The following is a 17,880-nucleotide window of genomic DNA, read 5'->3' as shown; positions in this document are numbered from 1 at the left end:
AAAGAGTTTCTCCAGATGACACCTCCTAGAGTGATTTGAAAATGTATAGCTTCATAGGAAAAACAAGGCACACAGGAAAACACAGGCAGATCAAATGTCAGTATCCAACACCTGCATGGGCAATCTTACAGAGATTGCTGACCTCAGGAAGTGTGATCATAGCATTTCCTTGAGAGAAGGGAATATACATATACATGTACTTATCTAGTATTCAAGGCCTTTGTGGACTAAGATTCTGACAATAAGCTATTCAGCTACTTCTTGGGCTTATAAAAGACAGTGGGCAGATAAATTAAATCAACTGGATGCTTTATGATATAATATCATATAGGCAAGTCTGTGTAACTCTTTCCCTAGGGACATGTGTAGGAGGAGGCTCTTGCCTATCTGCTTCCCAGGAATTCTGTCAGTCAAGTTAGTTAAGTACACTGTCAAGATATATTAGAAACTGCATATCAGTGAATACATTAATCAACATTCTTTCAAAAACTCTTGAAAAATGGTATCTATAAAATACTTATAAACTATGTAATTACTGCATCTTGTGTTCTGTGTTGAGAAGAAAGTTCAGACTAACCTTGCACTAAACCAGTGTTCTTGCTACTACTCAAATCTCTTACAAACAAAAGTTTTACTAACAGGTCATTGACTCCTAAATTTACTTCATTATAAAACATGTGACATTAAATACCACATGCAAATCTGAAATAATTAATATTTGCTTTTACTATCTCCAGTCAGTTCCCAAGTTCAACGCGGTCATTTACTATATTTGCTTTAACCAACTTGGGTTATATTTTAACTCATGACTTTTTCATCTTAGATATAAGGATGAGCAAGGACAAAAGGGAACACACTGTGAACAGAAGATTTGATTTCCCGGGATGTTTGTGAAGTGGATGTCTGTTCTGCTGCTCCTGCAGATGAGTTGCTACTTCAGACCTGGAAATTGTGGGAAGGTGTTGGTATGGCCGATGGAATTCAGTCATTGGCTGAATCTGAAGATAATACTGGATGAACTTGCACAGAGGGGTCATGAAGTGACAGTTCTGAGACCTGCATCTTCTATCTTTGTTGATCCCAAAAAATCACCTAGCCTGAAGTTTGAGACTTTTCCCACATCTCTCAGTAAAGACGATTTGGAAGAGTTTTTCACAAGGTTTGTAGATGTATGGATTTACGAGATACCAAGAGATACATGCTTATCATACTCTCCTTTGCTACAAAACATGCATGATGAATATTCTGATACATATCAAAGTCTTTGTGAAGACACAGTTACAAACAAACAACTTATGACAAAACTACAGAATTCCAAGTTTGATGTCCTTTTCTCAGATGCTGTTGCCCCCTGTGGGGAGCTGATAGCTGAACTTCTCCAGATCCCTTTTCTGTACAGTCTTCGCTTCACTCCTGGTTATACAGCGGAAAAGTACAGTGGAGGATTAATACTCCCACCTTCCTATGTACCTATGATTCTGTCAGGATTAGGTGGTCAAATGACATTCATGGAGAGGGTAAAAAACATGATATGTATGCTTTATTTTGACTTTTGGTTCCAGCCATTAAATGAGAAGAAATGGGATCAGTTTTACAGTGAAACTTTGGGTAAGTTATGTTTTCTTATCAGTAACTCATTGACCTAAATTTCATGAGTATTTAAATACATTCTTATGTCCATGAAATACAAAGTGAAACTGTGTTTTATAGGTGATCAAATGTAATACAATATTAGCTACCAAACTCACAAACCCTGTAAAAGCTCATGATATTGATCAAATAGAAGCAGTCAGCAGTCCTGACATGGGACATTCTGGTGAGCTAGACAGTTGCAAAGAGATGGAAGCAGACTTCCCTAAGTGATTCTTTACTCACTTGACTGTTATTTTTCATCTATTTTAACAAGTTACTAGCTAGTTAACCAAATCTTGATTACTGTAGATTATAGGATGACATATTTTACGGTTTCAATATGTATATCACACTCAAGAAATTATTTTCTTTTGCACAGGCCACTGTCTTTCTTAAAAATTAAACTGTGGAGTCTGAAAACATTACCAAATGATTAAGAGTGTTTTCTGTTCGTGTTGAGTACCTGATTTCTGTTCCTAGCACCCACCCAGGTTCAGTGGCTCAAAATTGCCTATAACTTCGGCTTCAGGGAGCTACTGCTTTATGGCATCTGCAGACACCTGAATAAACTTAGCATATACTCACACAGGCACATAAATAAAAATACAAATCGTAAAATATTTTCTTCGTATTTCCTAAAGAATTCCCTTATTCTTGAAAGATACCATGTAAGTTCACGGGCTTAAAAAAGGAACTGAGGTTCCTGCCAATGCCACATCCTTTATTTTATACTTTCCTTACATCCACTGTTTAAACACTACAAAAGCAGGGACACACATGTACTACTTAGTCTGAGTTTTTTGAAGTCATGTTTTTTTTTTTCTCTTAAAAAATAAGACGTAGTAAAGACAAAAAATTTCTATTCTCATAATTTCTGAAAATACTGTGATTGTATATATATAGGATAAACACTATTAAATGTCTTAAAATGAAACAGCAGTAGAGACACTAACCAGAAATTCAGATGTTCATCAACTCTACAGCTCGTTAGGCAAAACGAGAAAGAAGGACTAGCCACAAACTACAGTGACCCTGGAAATCTGGCCAGGGTACACAGTGTGGTGTGACTTTTGGAATGTGTGTTTATATTTGCAATGTTCCTTTTGAAGATTTAGAGAGGAGTAAAGTGTGTTCTCGTTGATATACTGGCTTAGTGGGTTATTTCAATAACTATTTATTATTTCAAATTACTGAGGAAATATGAGGTAATTCTTAGAGTTTGCTTTAAAAATAAAGCAAAGCTAACATTTATATATATTATGTGAGCCACAAATCCATTACACATGCAAATTATGTTACATATCAATAAACACTGGTTCTTAAATGTGTATGTTCTACATCAAACATTACTTCTTTTCATTTTTAAGAAATGTATTTTATATTCAGATAACAATCCTGTCAAATTTTTTCTTCCTTATGTGCTCATTTTCTTCATCTAGGAAGGCCCATCACCTTAGCTGAGACAAGAGGCAAAGCGGAAATGTGGCTCATTAGATCCTATTGGGATCTGGATTTTCCTCACCCAACTTTACCGAATGTTGACTATGTTGGAGGACTCCACTGCAAACCTGCAAAACCCTTGCCTAAGGTAAATATGTTGTTGTAATCTCTTTTTCATTTGATTTAATTTCTGGTGAAAGTGATTCGACACTTCTCTTTACATAGTTCTCCTTGTGATAGAGATAGGAAGTGGAATTAAACATCCTGCTAACTAGGAGTTCAATAAACTCAGGAAAGAATGTGATAGACCTGGGAAATAATCATATCAGTATTTGTGTTCAATATGAGACAGTCTCAAAACTATGTTAAAGATTGATGGAGGAAGACATCATATTTTAATTTTTGCATCCATGTGCTTAAATAATGACAGGGAGCCCCCGCAGCACCCCCAATACACACACACACACACACACACACACACACACACACACACACACATAAACAGAGACATTAAGTCAGTTAAACTTTTCACATCAGAAACTGAAAATCATCAAAAGCTATGATGAAAATTTATCGAGGTAATTGTTTGATATCCAGAGAAATAGCATAAACATAGTTTTTATTCAACCAGTAAATTGTGGAAGTCATCTCTGAAAATACCCTATTTATACACAAAAATATCAGAAAACTATTATATAGTATATGTGTTTATCATGCAGTCATGATTATTTTATAAAGAACCAAAACATTTATCATAATAGGAAGTTTGTGTTAACTATCACATATGTACATACTGCAACATATATATTATTTCATCAAACACTAGATAATAATATTAAATCAGCCATAATAGGAGGGAAATAATAGCAAGGGAAAAATATCACCCTATCTGTAGGATGAAAACATGTCAATGAAGATATATAAATACTTCATATGTGATGCTTGCACTCCTGAGTTTTAATTTTGCTAGAGGAAAATATTTGGAATGATTGCGGCACAATGTGTGAGTACAATCTGTATTGATGCCTATGAAGTTCAAAGTCTTTGACATTGCCATTTTTGTCTTCTGCATGTTTTAACACCACTATTCTAAAAATTCCTAGGAACACTTCAATTTTTATTCTCCTAGTTTTTCATAGAGATTTCATAGGTAACTTTTCTACAATTGTTACTTTGTCATGAAGCAAATTCTCTTCACAGGAAATGGAGGACTTTGTCCAGAGCTCTGGAGAGCATGGTGTTGTGGTGTTTACTCTGGGGTCAGTGGTCAGAAACATGACAGAAGAAATGGCCAATGCAATTGCGTGGGCCCTTGCCCAGATTCCACAAAAGGTGAGGTAAAGTGCTCCATGGGAGGCAACTGTATACTAAGTCTGTGAAAGTCCTCGAAGGTCTGATTATAGAAATGACTGTGTGAAAGGTAAAGTTGTAAGAAAGCTCTAATCTACCTTAGCCACATTTAGAAACAGATATTCACAATAGATGTACAATGCTACAGAAGGTGTTTTTGACTGAGAATGACTTGGATAAAACACTGTGACCACTGTGGGCACATTCTGAAAGGCTGGCATGATGATGACTTGCTATCCAGAGTACGTAGACAGCCAAATTCTTCAGAGTCACTTGTTGTATTTGTTGAATATTTAAAGTCACTGCATACATTAAAATGGGGGGGAGGTTAATTTGTATTTATTATTTCTAGCAGAATAACAGTAAGCAGATATTGAAAAAGTTCGAAGCGTAGCATGACTCTGCATCTTCATTTTGGAGTAGGCCTATTCAATGCACAGTTGAAAGGGGTGTTTAAAGGAAGCAAGTCCAAGGGTCAGCAACACTTAAAGTACATTTTTGGCTAACTGAGAGAAAGAGATAAAAATAAAAAAAACAATTATGGACTGGCCTGCCAATATGTGTAGGAGAAGCAGATAAAGGAAAGGTAGAGATGGGAGCTTCCCTCACAGTGATCTCTGTGCATCATAAAAGATGAAAGACAGGACCCTGCTTGTCACCAGTCAGAGTGAAGCTCTTACTATTCAAGGAAGAAATATGAAAATAAGACAGAGTCCAGAGGAACTTAAAGTTAAAATAAGTCTCAGAAGACTCACTTCATTAAGCATACCACAAAGTAATTTTCTACAGATTAAATTTGAGTGTTCATGAATATTTTTAAGTTTTAAGTTTTTTTGTTTTTAATCATCTACATTAATTTTTTTGTTTGTTTACATAATTTTATAATCTACGTTGGCTATATTGATAATGTTCCATTTTCTGAGATGGTCTGAGAATTCTAACATTAGCACCTATCATAGGCTTTGGTTTGAGACTGGATTTCCTGTCACAGAACATTCTGAACTCTGAAGGAAAATCTTTGCAGTTCATCATAAAGACTACATTCCCATCAGCAAGATGTAAAGTAGTGTCATTAAATTTGGGGATATTTTTCAATAACATCACTTGTGAATAATAAATTATTTACCGTAGACTGCAAAGAATCCTTGCAGAGATTAATATGCTCATCAATATTCAAATCAGTTCCAATCCAGGCCCCAAATAAGGTAATAATTTAAGAACTCCATGACAAACCTCATAAAATGGAGCATTTGCTACATGTTTAATGTCTATTTGCTACATTTAATGAAGTTCTGAGCTACAAAAATGGCTCAGTGTGTTAAATGTTTTCAGTGCAGTGTGATCAGCTCAGTTTAAATCCCCAAAACCCATATCAAGTCAGAAACGATACTGTACGTCTGTAATGCCAACACTCCTATCAGAGATGAAAGGCAGAAATAGGAGAATTCCTGTGGGCCAGCAGCAGGAAAAAAATCAAACAGAAAATTAGATATTCTGTCTCCATCTCTGTCTCCAACAGGAGAGACATCAGAATGAATACCTGAAGAGTAAGTATTCTTCTCCATTCCGCACAGTCACCTTGGAACGCTTAATCAGCATTCACACACAAATTGGCTCGTATATACTCCAACACAACCCAGAACACCCAGGGAGGGAAAGAGAGAATGAGGTAGAGATGGGGGAAGATATTTCCAACCTCAGTGACAATCCAATAATGTGGATTCACCTTCGAAAGTCTATATGCAACTTTTCCTGTCATTAGTGACTAGAGATCTGTATATCTTAGAATTCTTAGAATCCTAAAGCAAAACTGATTTCTCATGAAAAGAATGATTGCATTGATTTGAATTCATGTGAATAAAAAAGTGAACATAACTTGTACAACCAAAAACAGAGAAAATCTGAGCATGGAAAGGGGAGGTGGGTATACAATCCCACCCAAGGCCATGGAACTATTGACAATGATTAGCTTGTGAGACAGGAAGAGAGTAGCCCCTGGTAAGTCAACCACTCTCTACTGGAAGACCACACATCCAAGAATATTTAGAGTACACAATTGGTCTTGAAAGATTCTTTTTTTAAGGATACCAAGTGTAGTGGATAGGGACGGGGGTGAATATGATGAAAGCACATTACATGAAAATCCCAAAGAAATGAAAAAGAAAGAGAAATGCTATTGTTCGAATTTAGAATGGTCTTATAATAAGAAACCCAGAGCCAAATACTGGGGTGAAAGCTTAAAGATCAGAGAAGCAGAGCAAGCCACAGCCAACTTCACCTTGCCAATGCCTTAAGCCGATCCTGTTCCCAAGAATCCTCAGACTAAAAGCCTCTGAGTCCTCACCTGAAAGGGTCTCAGCTGAACTGCTTTAGTTCCTGTTTCCTCATGCCTTATATACCTTTCTCCAACCTGCTGTCACTTCCTGGGATTAAAGGCATGTATGCTTACACTATCTGGCTCTGTTTCCAGTGTGGTCTTGAACTCACAGAGGTACAGACGGATCTTTGCCTCCCAAGTGATAAGATTAAAGGTGTGTGCCACCACTGTCTGACTTCTATGTCTAATCTAGTGGCTGGCTCTGTCCTCTGATCCTCAGGCAAGCTTTATTTGAGTATACAATATATCACCACAAAATGTCAGTCTCACTTGGTGTGGTCATAGTTATCATTTGGACAGCAGACGGAGTTCCAAAGTGCAGGTAATGCAGGCATGTTCTGAGCCTGTTTGTCCACAGAAATTGCTCTACAAAGAACATATGTCGTTTTGGGTGAAAATGATACAGAAGGTTTAATGTCTTGTTTTAAAATCTACACTGTCACCATTCCAAAGGTAGTGGCACTTGGAAGAATGGAACTGATAAAATGTAGCAGATTAAAATCTTATGCAATAGCCAGCTTTTTTGGGGGGAGGGGGCGCACATTGACACAGGGTTTCTCTGTGTAGTTTGGTGCCTGTCCTGGCTCTCGCTCTGTAGACCAGGCTGGCCTCAAACTCACAGAGATCTGCCTGGCTCTGCCTCCCAGGTGCTGAGATTAAAGGTGTGTGCCACCACGGCCTGGCCACAATAGCCAGAATTATTCAGAGAATCAGACAATGTATATTGTGAGGGTTAAGAAATGTCATTTGAGTTATTATCATATAAGTTGAAGCTGTACGCAATCATTACAACAAACCATGTGTGGCAAAAACATGTTTTCCATGGAGGCACCTAAAGGACACTTTAAACATTCTCTGGATGACAATGGCAAGCAGTCATAGCTAACCTGAAGTACACCCACTCCTGTCTGCTACACCTGGGAGGAGAGCAAAAACACATTCCAGGAAATAATAGGATAGAAGATGAAATTAAAACAGTGTCCTATCCTTCCATAGTAATGCATAAATGAAATTTGAAAATTCATAGAGTTCAGTAACTCTCTTTAAAACTTATTGTTAGTTGGGGTAATATAATACAGCAAGACTCAAATCCATATAATTATTGACATTGGATCCTCCCCTAATTTATTAATTGAGAGAGAAGAGTAAGGTAAGCTGTTAGTATTTTATGGACCTTATGGTGTAATTAAATCCATTCCAATGCTATATTACCTGTAGGAGACAATTTAGTGGTGAAAATAAGTAGCTTTAAGGCAGCAAAGGACCCACACGATACACAAATGCCTCCTTCAGTTTCAGTTCAAAAGCTGTAATTCTTCCTTTGCCTCTCAAGATAAAATAAGGACTGTCCAATGCCGTCTCTCCTTTCAAAGATTTAATAGATTGGTTAGCACATAATAAAGTATTCCTAAACTAGTATGTAGGCAATTAATACTCCCTAATAATGGTTGAAAGTCATTGTTGAGTATTTTTAAATTGTCGAGTCTAATGGACATTTGTGGGGGGCAGGGGTGGTGGTTCTTAGCACTTGTTCTAGTAACTAGTTACCCCAAATATTACAAAGTGCATGATCATTGTACTTTTTGAGATGTAATAATAAGCCCATTTTTATGTAGCACATGTTGAATCATGTCATATATGGATTACAGCTCTTTCTCTTTGGGGGTGATTAACAGGATATCACCCATATAATGAATAATATGGAATGAAAAAAATAAAAAGGAAAGGGAAGGACATGACTGTCCCTAGGTATGGTGGTGGAGAAGGTTTATTATAAATATATGAGAGAGCATAGCCAGAGACAGGGACAAGGACAGGGAGAGTCCAGAGCAGTCCTGACCAGACTGACTTGTGCCATGTGAGGAGAGAAGAGGTGAAGGGAAAGGGGAGAGAGGGAAACCAAGTGAAGCAGCCAGGACGTCAAAGGTACAAAAAAAAAAAATAGCGGGCATACAAAATGGTTAGATTATCTAGGGAAGACCAGACCAGCCTCCTGGGCTGGAGAGTTCAGGAAAGGGGGCAGGGTATGCCATCCAGAAGGGCCCTGTGACAGGTAGGGACTGAGGGATTGCAGGGAAAACCAGGAGGCCAGGTCAGCCTTGAAATGTGAAATAGGCACCTCAGCCATTTGTCCCAGGTTTGAAACCTAACAAATACAAGCCTGAGGGAGGGCCTCCCTCACAAGCTTTCCTACATAATATTGACACGTAATAGAGGATTTGTCATGCCTTGAGGTTATACAATCCATTGATATCAGAGCTGAGGTTCTTTATAACTGAATGTAGGAACAGAAAAGGCCAAACGTACCTTATTATCAGGATGAATATGTATAATAGAAAATCAACCTTTTAAATGTAAAACTATTAAAGGCCAATCTTTAACAATACTTGTCTGGTATTTTGATGGCTAGTTTACTAAGTTCTTTATATATTTTGGAGGTCAGCCCCTTGTCAAGTGTGGGGTTGGTGAAGATCTTTGCCCATTCTGTGTACTGCCATTTTGTCTTATTTACTGTGTCCTTTACCTTACAGAATCTTCTGAGTTTCAGGAGGTCCCAATTATTAATTGTTGCTCTCAGTGTCTGTGCTACTGGTGTTATATTTAGGTTTATATTTAGGTGTTATATTTAGTGGTCTCCTGTGCCAGTGCATTCAAGGATACTTCCCACTTTCTCTTCTATCAAGTTCAGTGTAACTGGATTTATGTTGAGGTCTTTGATCCATTTGGACTTGAGTTTTGTACATGATGATGGATATGGATATATTTGCACTCTTCTACATGTCAACATCCAGTTATGCCAGTACCATTTGTTGAAGATGCTTTCTTTTATCCATTGTACAATTTTGGCTTCTTTGTCAAAAATCAGGTGTTCATAGGTGTGTGGATTAATGTCAGGGTCTTTAATTCAATTCCATTGATCTATGTGTCTGTTTTTATGTCAATACCAAGCTGTTTTATTACTATAACTCTAGAGTAGAGCTTTAAGTCAGGGATGGTGATGCCTCCAGAAGTTCCTTTGTTGTACCCTAATTGTCATCATAGAACCTTCATTCAGTAACTGATGGAAGCAGATGCAGAGATCCACAGCTAAGCACTGGGCCGAGCTCCTGGAGTTCAGGTGAAGAAACGGAGGAGGGATTATATGACAAGGGAGTTCAAGATAATCATGGGAAAAACCACAGGGACTGTGGACCCGAGCTAGTGGGAGTTCACGGACTCGGAACTGACAGCTGGGGAACCTGCATGAAACTGAACTAGGCCCTCTGAATGTGGGTGATGCTTGTGTGGCTTGATCTATTGGTGGGGCCCCCAGAGTGGGACCAGGATTTACTCCTGTTGCATGAACTGGCTTTCTGGAGTCCATCCCTTGGTGGGATAGCTAGCTCAGCCTTGATGCAGGGAGAGAGGGGCTTGGTCCTGCCTCAACTTTGTATGCCAGACTTTGTTGAGTCCCAAGGGAGGCCTTATCCTCTCTGAGGAGTGTTTATGGGGGTGGGGGAGGTAAAAGGGGAGTTGGAGAAGGGAATGGAGGGCAAACTGTGGTCCATATGTAAAGCAACAACAACAAAAAAATTAAATACTAATTTAAAAAAATAGCTGTCTGTAGGTAAACCAGGCTGTAAAGTTCCCATTGGCCACAAGGTGGCATTAACATTTCATAAGTCAATCAACCATCTCCATTTACCAGAATATTTTTTAATTACAAAAAGAGGAGACTTGCAGAGAGAAAAAGAGAGCTCTGTGTGCCCATTCTCACTATTCTCTGACTAACTTGTGATTAGGAACAGGCCACTGAAGTATCCAGATATTTGTACAATTTTGGGTTCCTATGCAAAACCCAAACCATGCTTATGATCTTGTCCATGTGGGAATATAGGTTCCCTAATCGCTTGTAACTCTTTTCTTAATCCTTTTCGGTTTTGATAACCCATTCTTTTCATCAGCAATTGCGATTGTGAAGAATGGGCAGCTTTTGAGGTGGGAATATAGATTTCTGCATGACCTTGTAGAAAGTCTCTTCCCCAAAGACTAATTAGAACCTGAATAATGTAAAACCGGAGAACTTCCATAAATTCTGGGCCCACACATTAAAATTTTTGTAGCATTTTGTTTAATCTTGTTAGAACTCACAGATCCCAACCCTATCTGTGTTGAATTTACCTCCCATAACAGGTCATTTAGGTGGTCATTATTCCATGGTTATAAGAGAAACATCAATTCCATGACCAATTAATCCTGTAAACATTTTTTAAAATCCAATGATGGTTTATCATTTTCTTTAAATAAGGTGCTTAATGCTACAGTCTTATCTGTACTAATACATCCTCAGTCACAAAGCAATTTTTTTCATGAAGGGACTATATAATCAGTAATAATAACTGCAATCATTTCGCCTGGCCAATTAGAAGGCACTGTGATTGTGACTGCAATTTCTCTTGTATAATCTTCATCAATGACTCCTGTATGAACTATGATTCCTTTCATGGATAAACTACTGCAACCCAATAAAAGTCCAAATGTTTGAGGCAGTATAGGTCCCCCACATCCAGTGTGTAGCTTAAAGGGGCATTGAAGAGAGGAAAGGACTACCAAAAGTACTTCCTTGAGGAGCATCTTATAACAAAAGAATAGATTGATTACAATCAGAAGTTGCCATAAATGTTATTGTTTTTGGATTTAAACCCTCTAATCTTGTGGAGTCTTTAGGAAACCCCCTCAACATGCTTCCCTATTGTTGACTGGTACTGTTATTGTTGTCAGGCAATGTATTGCTATCCTTATCACATTTAGATCAGCATTTCTTAAGCCAATGTTTTCCTTTCTTTCATAAAGGGCATTAGCCAGGAGCTCATTGATTCTGAACATTCAGTTTGTGTAGGGTCAATTTATATTGCTTCTTTAAGTGGCCACTGTGCTAATATCTGTTTTTGTATAGCATAGCTTTCTATAGCAGCTAATTTTGCTTTTGTTTGGAGGTCCCTACATTTCTACATTACTTCAGAAAGTCCATAATATTTTCTATCTCTCTTTGAGGCTTGATTAATCCTTGGAAATCTTCATGGACATTGTCAAAAGCTAACTGTTTTAATGATAACTCTTGAATTTGTTCCCCTTTTACTTGATTTTCAATAGCATCTTTGAGTCTATGAAATCAGCATAAGGCTCAGAGGGATGGTGTACATTTTTTATATAACTAGATCTGAAGTCAGACTCCATATCAGTTTTCATCCAGACAGCCATAGCTACATCCCTAATGTGTGGGTGAGCTGCAGGAGGCATATTATGCAGCTAATAGTCAGATGATACCCATCTACCATTCCCTGTCATCATATTCCTATAAATGTGACATTTCTAGGATTACCTCCCCCGCCAGTCCTAGCTGTAGAACTTTTTTATGGACTTTATCTGCTGGCCACATTTGCCACTGAAGAAGCTTAAAAGGGCCAAGAACCATTTTAACAATTATATGAAAATCATATGGCAACCATTGTGAATTATTGTTACAACCAAAAAGATATTCATTACTACATGGAACAGTAGGTCCACAAGAAGCACAAGAGTTCTTAAAATCTTTCATTATATCCATATCTAGTCCCTGATAATCATTTTAATTTTATTGAAATTTCACTGCAAATACCAAGCTCAGCTTGTGAGGCCAGGGAGAGAATTGGCAAAGTAATTCCTTGTCTATGCCATACTCTAGCTTGTCTAGGTTGTAAATTAGCTTTTTCACAGGCTCTCCTAAATCCTCATAAAAAAAAATTGGAGAGAATTCAATATTAGATTAATTATCACACTCCTCACCCCATAATTCAGGATATTCTTTAGGCAATAAAGGAAACACCTTTAAAGGAGACTCCAGTAAGGGAACTGAGGGAGCCATCTCCTGCACAGATATCACTGGTGCTGTTTTTACTTTTGATTTATCTACACTGGGAAAATCTTCTCTTGTTTTTTCTTTGCCTCCTTTACCAATTTTAAGATGTGATCATTCAGTTTATATTCATGCCAGGAATTAGCCATCTCTTCCTCATGGTTAATAACCCCCTTATCTTCCTTAAGTATTTTAATAATAGTCCAAATCAATGCCCAAGTGACACAAAATTGAATGAGGATCTTTTCTCCTTATTATATGCTTTTTCAGTATTCACTCAAGCACTCTCCCATATATTCATCTAAAGCCTTTCTTCTGGAAACTAGGGATTATAATCACAAGCCATTTGTATGCGGTCTAATAGCTGTGATGTTGGTAACTTGTGCTTTTCCTTTCTTTTTTTTTTTTAAAAAAAAAAAGGATGCACAAGCCTCAACATAAGGCAAAAAGCCTTCCCTGGTTTCTGCCCCATTATTCTCATTTACCTCCTTCTGTGAGGGTTCTCCCTCTCCTTTCACATAGCCAATTTCATCTCCCTGTTCAGAAGTCCCTTGTTACAGTTCCAGAGACAGTGGATCTTGGGAGAAAGGAGAAAATAAATGAGGCAGTCTAAAGTCTCATGCAGTAGCCAACTTTATTCAGAGAATCAGACAATGCATACTCTGAGGGTTAAGAAAGGTCACATGAGCAAAGATCACATGAGTTGAAGCTGTATATAGTCATAAAGACAAATCATGTGTGCCCCCCAAAAAATGTGTTTTTCCATAGAGGCTGTCTTAGCTAAGTTTTTATTGCTGTGAGGAGACATCATGACCAAGGCAACTCTTATAAAGAAAGCATTTAATTGTGGTGGCTCACTTATAGTTTCAGAGAATCAGTTCACTATCATCATGAAGGGGAGCATGGCAGCATGCAGGCAGACATGGCATTGGAGCTGAAAGTGCTACATCTTGCAGGCAACAGGAACTCCACTGAAAGTCACACTGAGGGAAGCTTGAGGAAAAGAGACCTCAAAGCCTGCCCCCTCAGTGACACACTTCCCCCAACAAGGCCACACCTCCTAATAGTGCCACTCCCTTAAGGGACCATTTTATGCAAACCACCACAGAGGCACAGAAAGGGCAGTTTAAACATTCTCTGGATAACAATAGCAAGCAGCAGTGGTTAACCTGAAGTAGACCCACTCCCTACACCTGGGAGGAGGGTGAAAACACACACCAGGAACAATCCTGTGTTTTGAGGAAACTGAGGTCACAAGATTCTTGTCCTGTTTTCTTAGAGTGTTCTCTCAAGCACTCAGAATTCTCCTCATATGTGGAGGTTTCCCCACCCCCCCCCACACTTATTTACCCCAGGAACTCTTGAAGAATGAGGGATAAGTGACTTATTTAGAAATAGAGGTAGTGAGAAACAGAGAGAAAACACAGGATTGACTTGGGTGGGCCAGGATCATTATCCAAATGGGCCCAGATCTTTATTCCAAAGTTCTATTTATAACAATGTTAAGGGGTGGAGCAAAAGACCTCCCCCTTGCTTTTTACAAAATACCTGCATTCAGGTCCGTGGTCCAGTCATCCTCTCTATGCAGTCCTGCTGGGTACAGCCATGAGGAAGCCTAGTGGGCTACAACACTCATGTGACTCCATTCCTGGACAATGTTCCAACTCTACACTATGCAAGTTTACTCTGAGATGAATCAGATGACTCCTTATTCCTATTGGCAAACACGATGGCAATGTATCAAAGAACTCCAGACCACAGAGAATTGTGGATCAGGAATATTTGTCATAAGTAAATAATCAAAGACAAAACCTTGAAATTCATTAAAAATAACATAGAACAAGTGAATAAAAGTAAACTGTAAAGCATTTACAATATAATGATATTAAAACTAGACTATTAGAATTATCAAAATATATTTATGTAAAATATAAATTATTAGTAATGTGCCACTCTTCTCTGAAACTGAATTACATCACCATGGCAGTGTATTCAATATTTTCATGCATCATTAACTATCTCATTTGTCTAAAGATCTCCACTTGGAAAATGATGATTATGTTCAACCAGTATGAATGTAAAAATTAACACAGAAACTGCTGGCACATTCTTCATTTCAGTCTCTCAATAGTTCTCACTGCTCACCTCTTCTGATTTCTTCCTCCCTCCTCAGGCAGGTATTTAGCTAAGTTATAGGTAAACTTAAAAGGCTCTATTTTCAGCACCCAGGCAGGGGGATCAGGATCTGTCCCTGGTCTATGGGCAGGCTTCTGGAACCCGGTGCCTGTGGTGTGACACCTTGCACAGCCTTGGTGCAATGGGAAGGGGCTTGGACCTGCCTAGGCTCAGTGTGCTGGGCTCTGTTGACTCCCCATGGGAGACCTCGATTTTGGGGATGTGGGGATCGGGGTGACTTGGGAAAGAGGGCTGGGGGGTGGGAGGAGGGAGGAGGGAGGATCTGTGGATAGTATGTGGAGTGAGTAGAAAATTTCATAATAAAGACAAATGAAAAGAAAAAAAGGCTCTATTTTGGTCTTGAAATTACAATATAATTGTATCATTTTTTTCCTTTTCATTCCTCCCTCCAAACCCTCTCATATCCATGTTCCTTGTGCTCTTTCAATTCATAGATCTTTATTCATTAATGTAGTTATGCACATACATGCAATGAATATACACTTAGATTCCTAAACACAACCTGCTCAGTCAGTATAATTATTAAATTTGGCTCAGGCTATAAAGATTATCTAACATTTAACAGGTTCTTTGGAGATTTGATGGTAAAACACCGGATACCTTAGGACCCAATACCAGAGTCTACAATTGGCTCCCCCAGAATGACCTTCTAGGTAAGACTCTGGAAAGCAAACCTATCCTAGTTGACTTCAAAATCCCTTATACTACATTTAGTGAATGTATTATTTATTTAAGATAACAAGTTCTGGTGTGCACTTGGTCTTTTTTAACACTCATTTACTCTTATCTACCATGTGCTCCATGTGTTCAACTGGAAATCAGTATTCAAGTCTCAAGTCACAAGCCAATCTGCAAACATCTCTCTGTAAATTAAGTATCTTGCTCTAAGACAGGAAAACATTTCACTCGGGTTGAGGGCATAAGAATCTTCACACAGGTTTTCGTATGATGAGGAGGGAGGGGAAACTGCAATACTGATTTAAACTAACTAAATAAATTTAATTAATTAAAAAAAAAGATTCTTCATGTAGAAAATCTCCTTTCAGTTCCTGATAGTATACATTTCTCATTTCATGTCTAAGTCAGCTAATTAATGCTAACCAGAATTCATCTTATTCTAGGTCATCCAAAAACCAAAGCCTTTGTAACTCATGGTGGAGCCAATGGCCTCTATGAGGCGATCCATTTTGGAATCCCAATTATTGGCATTCCTTTGTTTGGAGAACAACATGATAATATTGCCTACATGGTGGCCAAAGGAGCAGCTGTTGCATTAAATATTAGAACAATGTCAAGGTCAGATTTGCTCAATGCACTGGAGGCAGTCATAGACAATCCTTCGTGAGTATAACCTTTTAAAAATGTGTATTCATTATTCATTTTTTTACTTTATTTATTTATTTATTTATTATTTATTGTCCTTCTTACTGATGGCCAAAAGAACAAGAATTATCTTGAAGGCAAAAATAACGGTAGGTACAGAGACAAATTAGAGCATGATTCAGTGTCATAGGTTTTTCTCTCTCTTTGCTTTACAGAGATATGAGCCACCATGGAGACTTGAGAAGAGTTTTCCTTCTACTTATACCTCCCAACACTAGTATGCACTTTGCACACAAAGTTATTAATAATTGCTTATGGATAACTAAAGTTTTATATAGTCAAATAGTATCTCATTTTTGATATATTTTGTATTTAAGGCTTAGCTGTCTCCAAACTCTACCTTAGGAATATTTGATCTTTTCCATTTTTTTTATATGCTGAATCTTGCATACTCAAGGAGCTCAAACATGCTTCTGAAGCTCTTTCTAGTTATGAACATAAAACATAATTCATTTTCCTTCCACTTTTGTATAATTATCTGTACTATCTCCCCAAAAATTATACATGTGCATTTTCCATTCATTAGATAAGTTTATGTCCATTTTATTAATTTCAGGTATAAAGAGAATGCTATGTGGTTATCAACCATTCACCATGATCAGCCCATAAAGCCCCTGGACAGAGCCATCTTCTGGATTGAGTTTGTCATGCGCAACAAAGGGGCCAAGCATCTGAGGCCACTTGCCTATAACCTCACCTGGTACCAGTATCACTCTCTGGATGTGATTGGATTCCTACTAGCCTGTGTGGCAGCCGTGACTTTCTTTACCATAAAATCCTGCTTATTCATTTATCAAAAGTTTGCAAAGATGGGAAAGAAAATGAAGAGTGAGTAGAGCTCATTGGGAATGTACTACATGAACTAAATTTCAGCATCATTCTAATTTATGAACTGCCTTCTAAATATTCACTGATTAATTTATCAAGTCATATCTTCTTTGGAGAGAGGAAAGGGAAGGGGAAAATAATGTAATTATATTATAATCTCAAAAAATAAAAACCATAATTAAAAGGAAAAAGCTGGGCAAGCTGTAAGGAACAATATAGTAAGCAAGTTCCTCCATTATATCTGCTTCAGTTCTGCCTTATGATTCGTGTCTTTAACCTCTGACCTACTTTTCCTCAGTAATGGACATGGAGCTATGAGATGAAATAAACCCTCCCCTTTTTCAAATAAAAATGAACATTAAAAAAATTCAAACAAAAGAGAGGCCTGGGCCTGGGCAGGGGCAGGCACCACTATGATGAGTAAATAAGTGGTGGAGACACAGGAGAGAAAGAGAAGTAGAAGCAGTTTGTGCTCTATGAAGAGAGGCAGAACTGCAGAGGAGAAGGCAGCAGGGAACAACTGGATGTCAGAGGCCTGCACTGCTACCTGAGGCCACGGTGATACCTGTGATGCCACAGAGGGCCATATCTGGGTCCGTGGACTTTCTGTATCAGGGGTCTGTGTCAATGTCCATGGTGATGTGGACCTCCTTGGTCTGGGCTGCCATTTGAGGCCATGTTAATGTCTGAGTACTGTGATGAGCTGGTCCAACCACTCATCAGCCACCACACAGTAGCACCAGCAGTGACATGAGCACAGAAGAGAAGGCCCTGCCCCATTTGCCTGGGCAGTGTGGGA

General features: G+C 38.3%; 1 protein-coding gene across 3 annotated transcripts; it reads left to right on the top strand.

Annotated features, from left to right (window-relative positions):
• Positions 1 to 884: 884 nt before the first annotated feature.
• On the top strand, positions 885 to 17,208 carry LOC131920733 (UDP-glucuronosyltransferase 2B17-like). Of its 3 annotated transcripts, none has more exons than XM_059275173.1 (6): positions 885 to 1,360; positions 3,076 to 3,220; positions 4,273 to 4,404; positions 15,436 to 15,523; positions 15,992 to 16,211; positions 16,810 to 17,208. In XM_059275173.1, the coding sequence occupies exons 1-6, from the start codon at positions 885 to 887 to the stop codon at positions 17,087 to 17,089; spliced, it is 1,341 nt and encodes a 446-aa protein (XP_059131156.1). In that variant the 3' UTR covers positions 17,090 to 17,208. The 3 variants fall into 3 exon arrangements, with proteins under 3 accessions (XP_059131156.1, XP_059131154.1, XP_059131155.1); XM_059275171.1 differs by having other exon boundaries at positions 885 to 1,608; positions 3,072 to 3,220; XM_059275172.1 differs by having other exon boundaries at positions 885 to 1,612.
• Positions 17,209 to 17,880: the final 672 nt, after the last annotated feature.

The sequence above is a fragment of the Peromyscus eremicus genome, chromosome 10 (genome assembly GCF_949786415.1).
Source record: "Peromyscus eremicus chromosome 10, PerEre_H2_v1, whole genome shotgun sequence".
NCBI lineage: Eukaryota > Metazoa > Chordata > Mammalia > Rodentia > Cricetidae > Peromyscus > Peromyscus eremicus.
Note: the sequence above shows the minus strand (reverse complement) of the source record. Positions and strands in the feature narration are given on the sequence as shown.

Coding starts and splice junctions, on each gene's coding strand:
- LOC131920733 (XM_059275171.1), top strand. CDS start 885: ATGTTTGTGAAGTGGATGTCTGTTCTGCTGCTCCTGCAGATGAGTTGC. Junction 1,609..3,071: donor GTTTTACAGTGAAACTTTGG/GTAAGTTATGTT, acceptor TTCTTCATCTAG/GAAGGCCCATCACCTTAGCT. Junction 4,405..15,435: donor TTGCCCAGATTCCACAAAAG/GTGAGGTAAAGT, acceptor AACATTTAACAG/GTTCTTTGGAGATTTGATGG.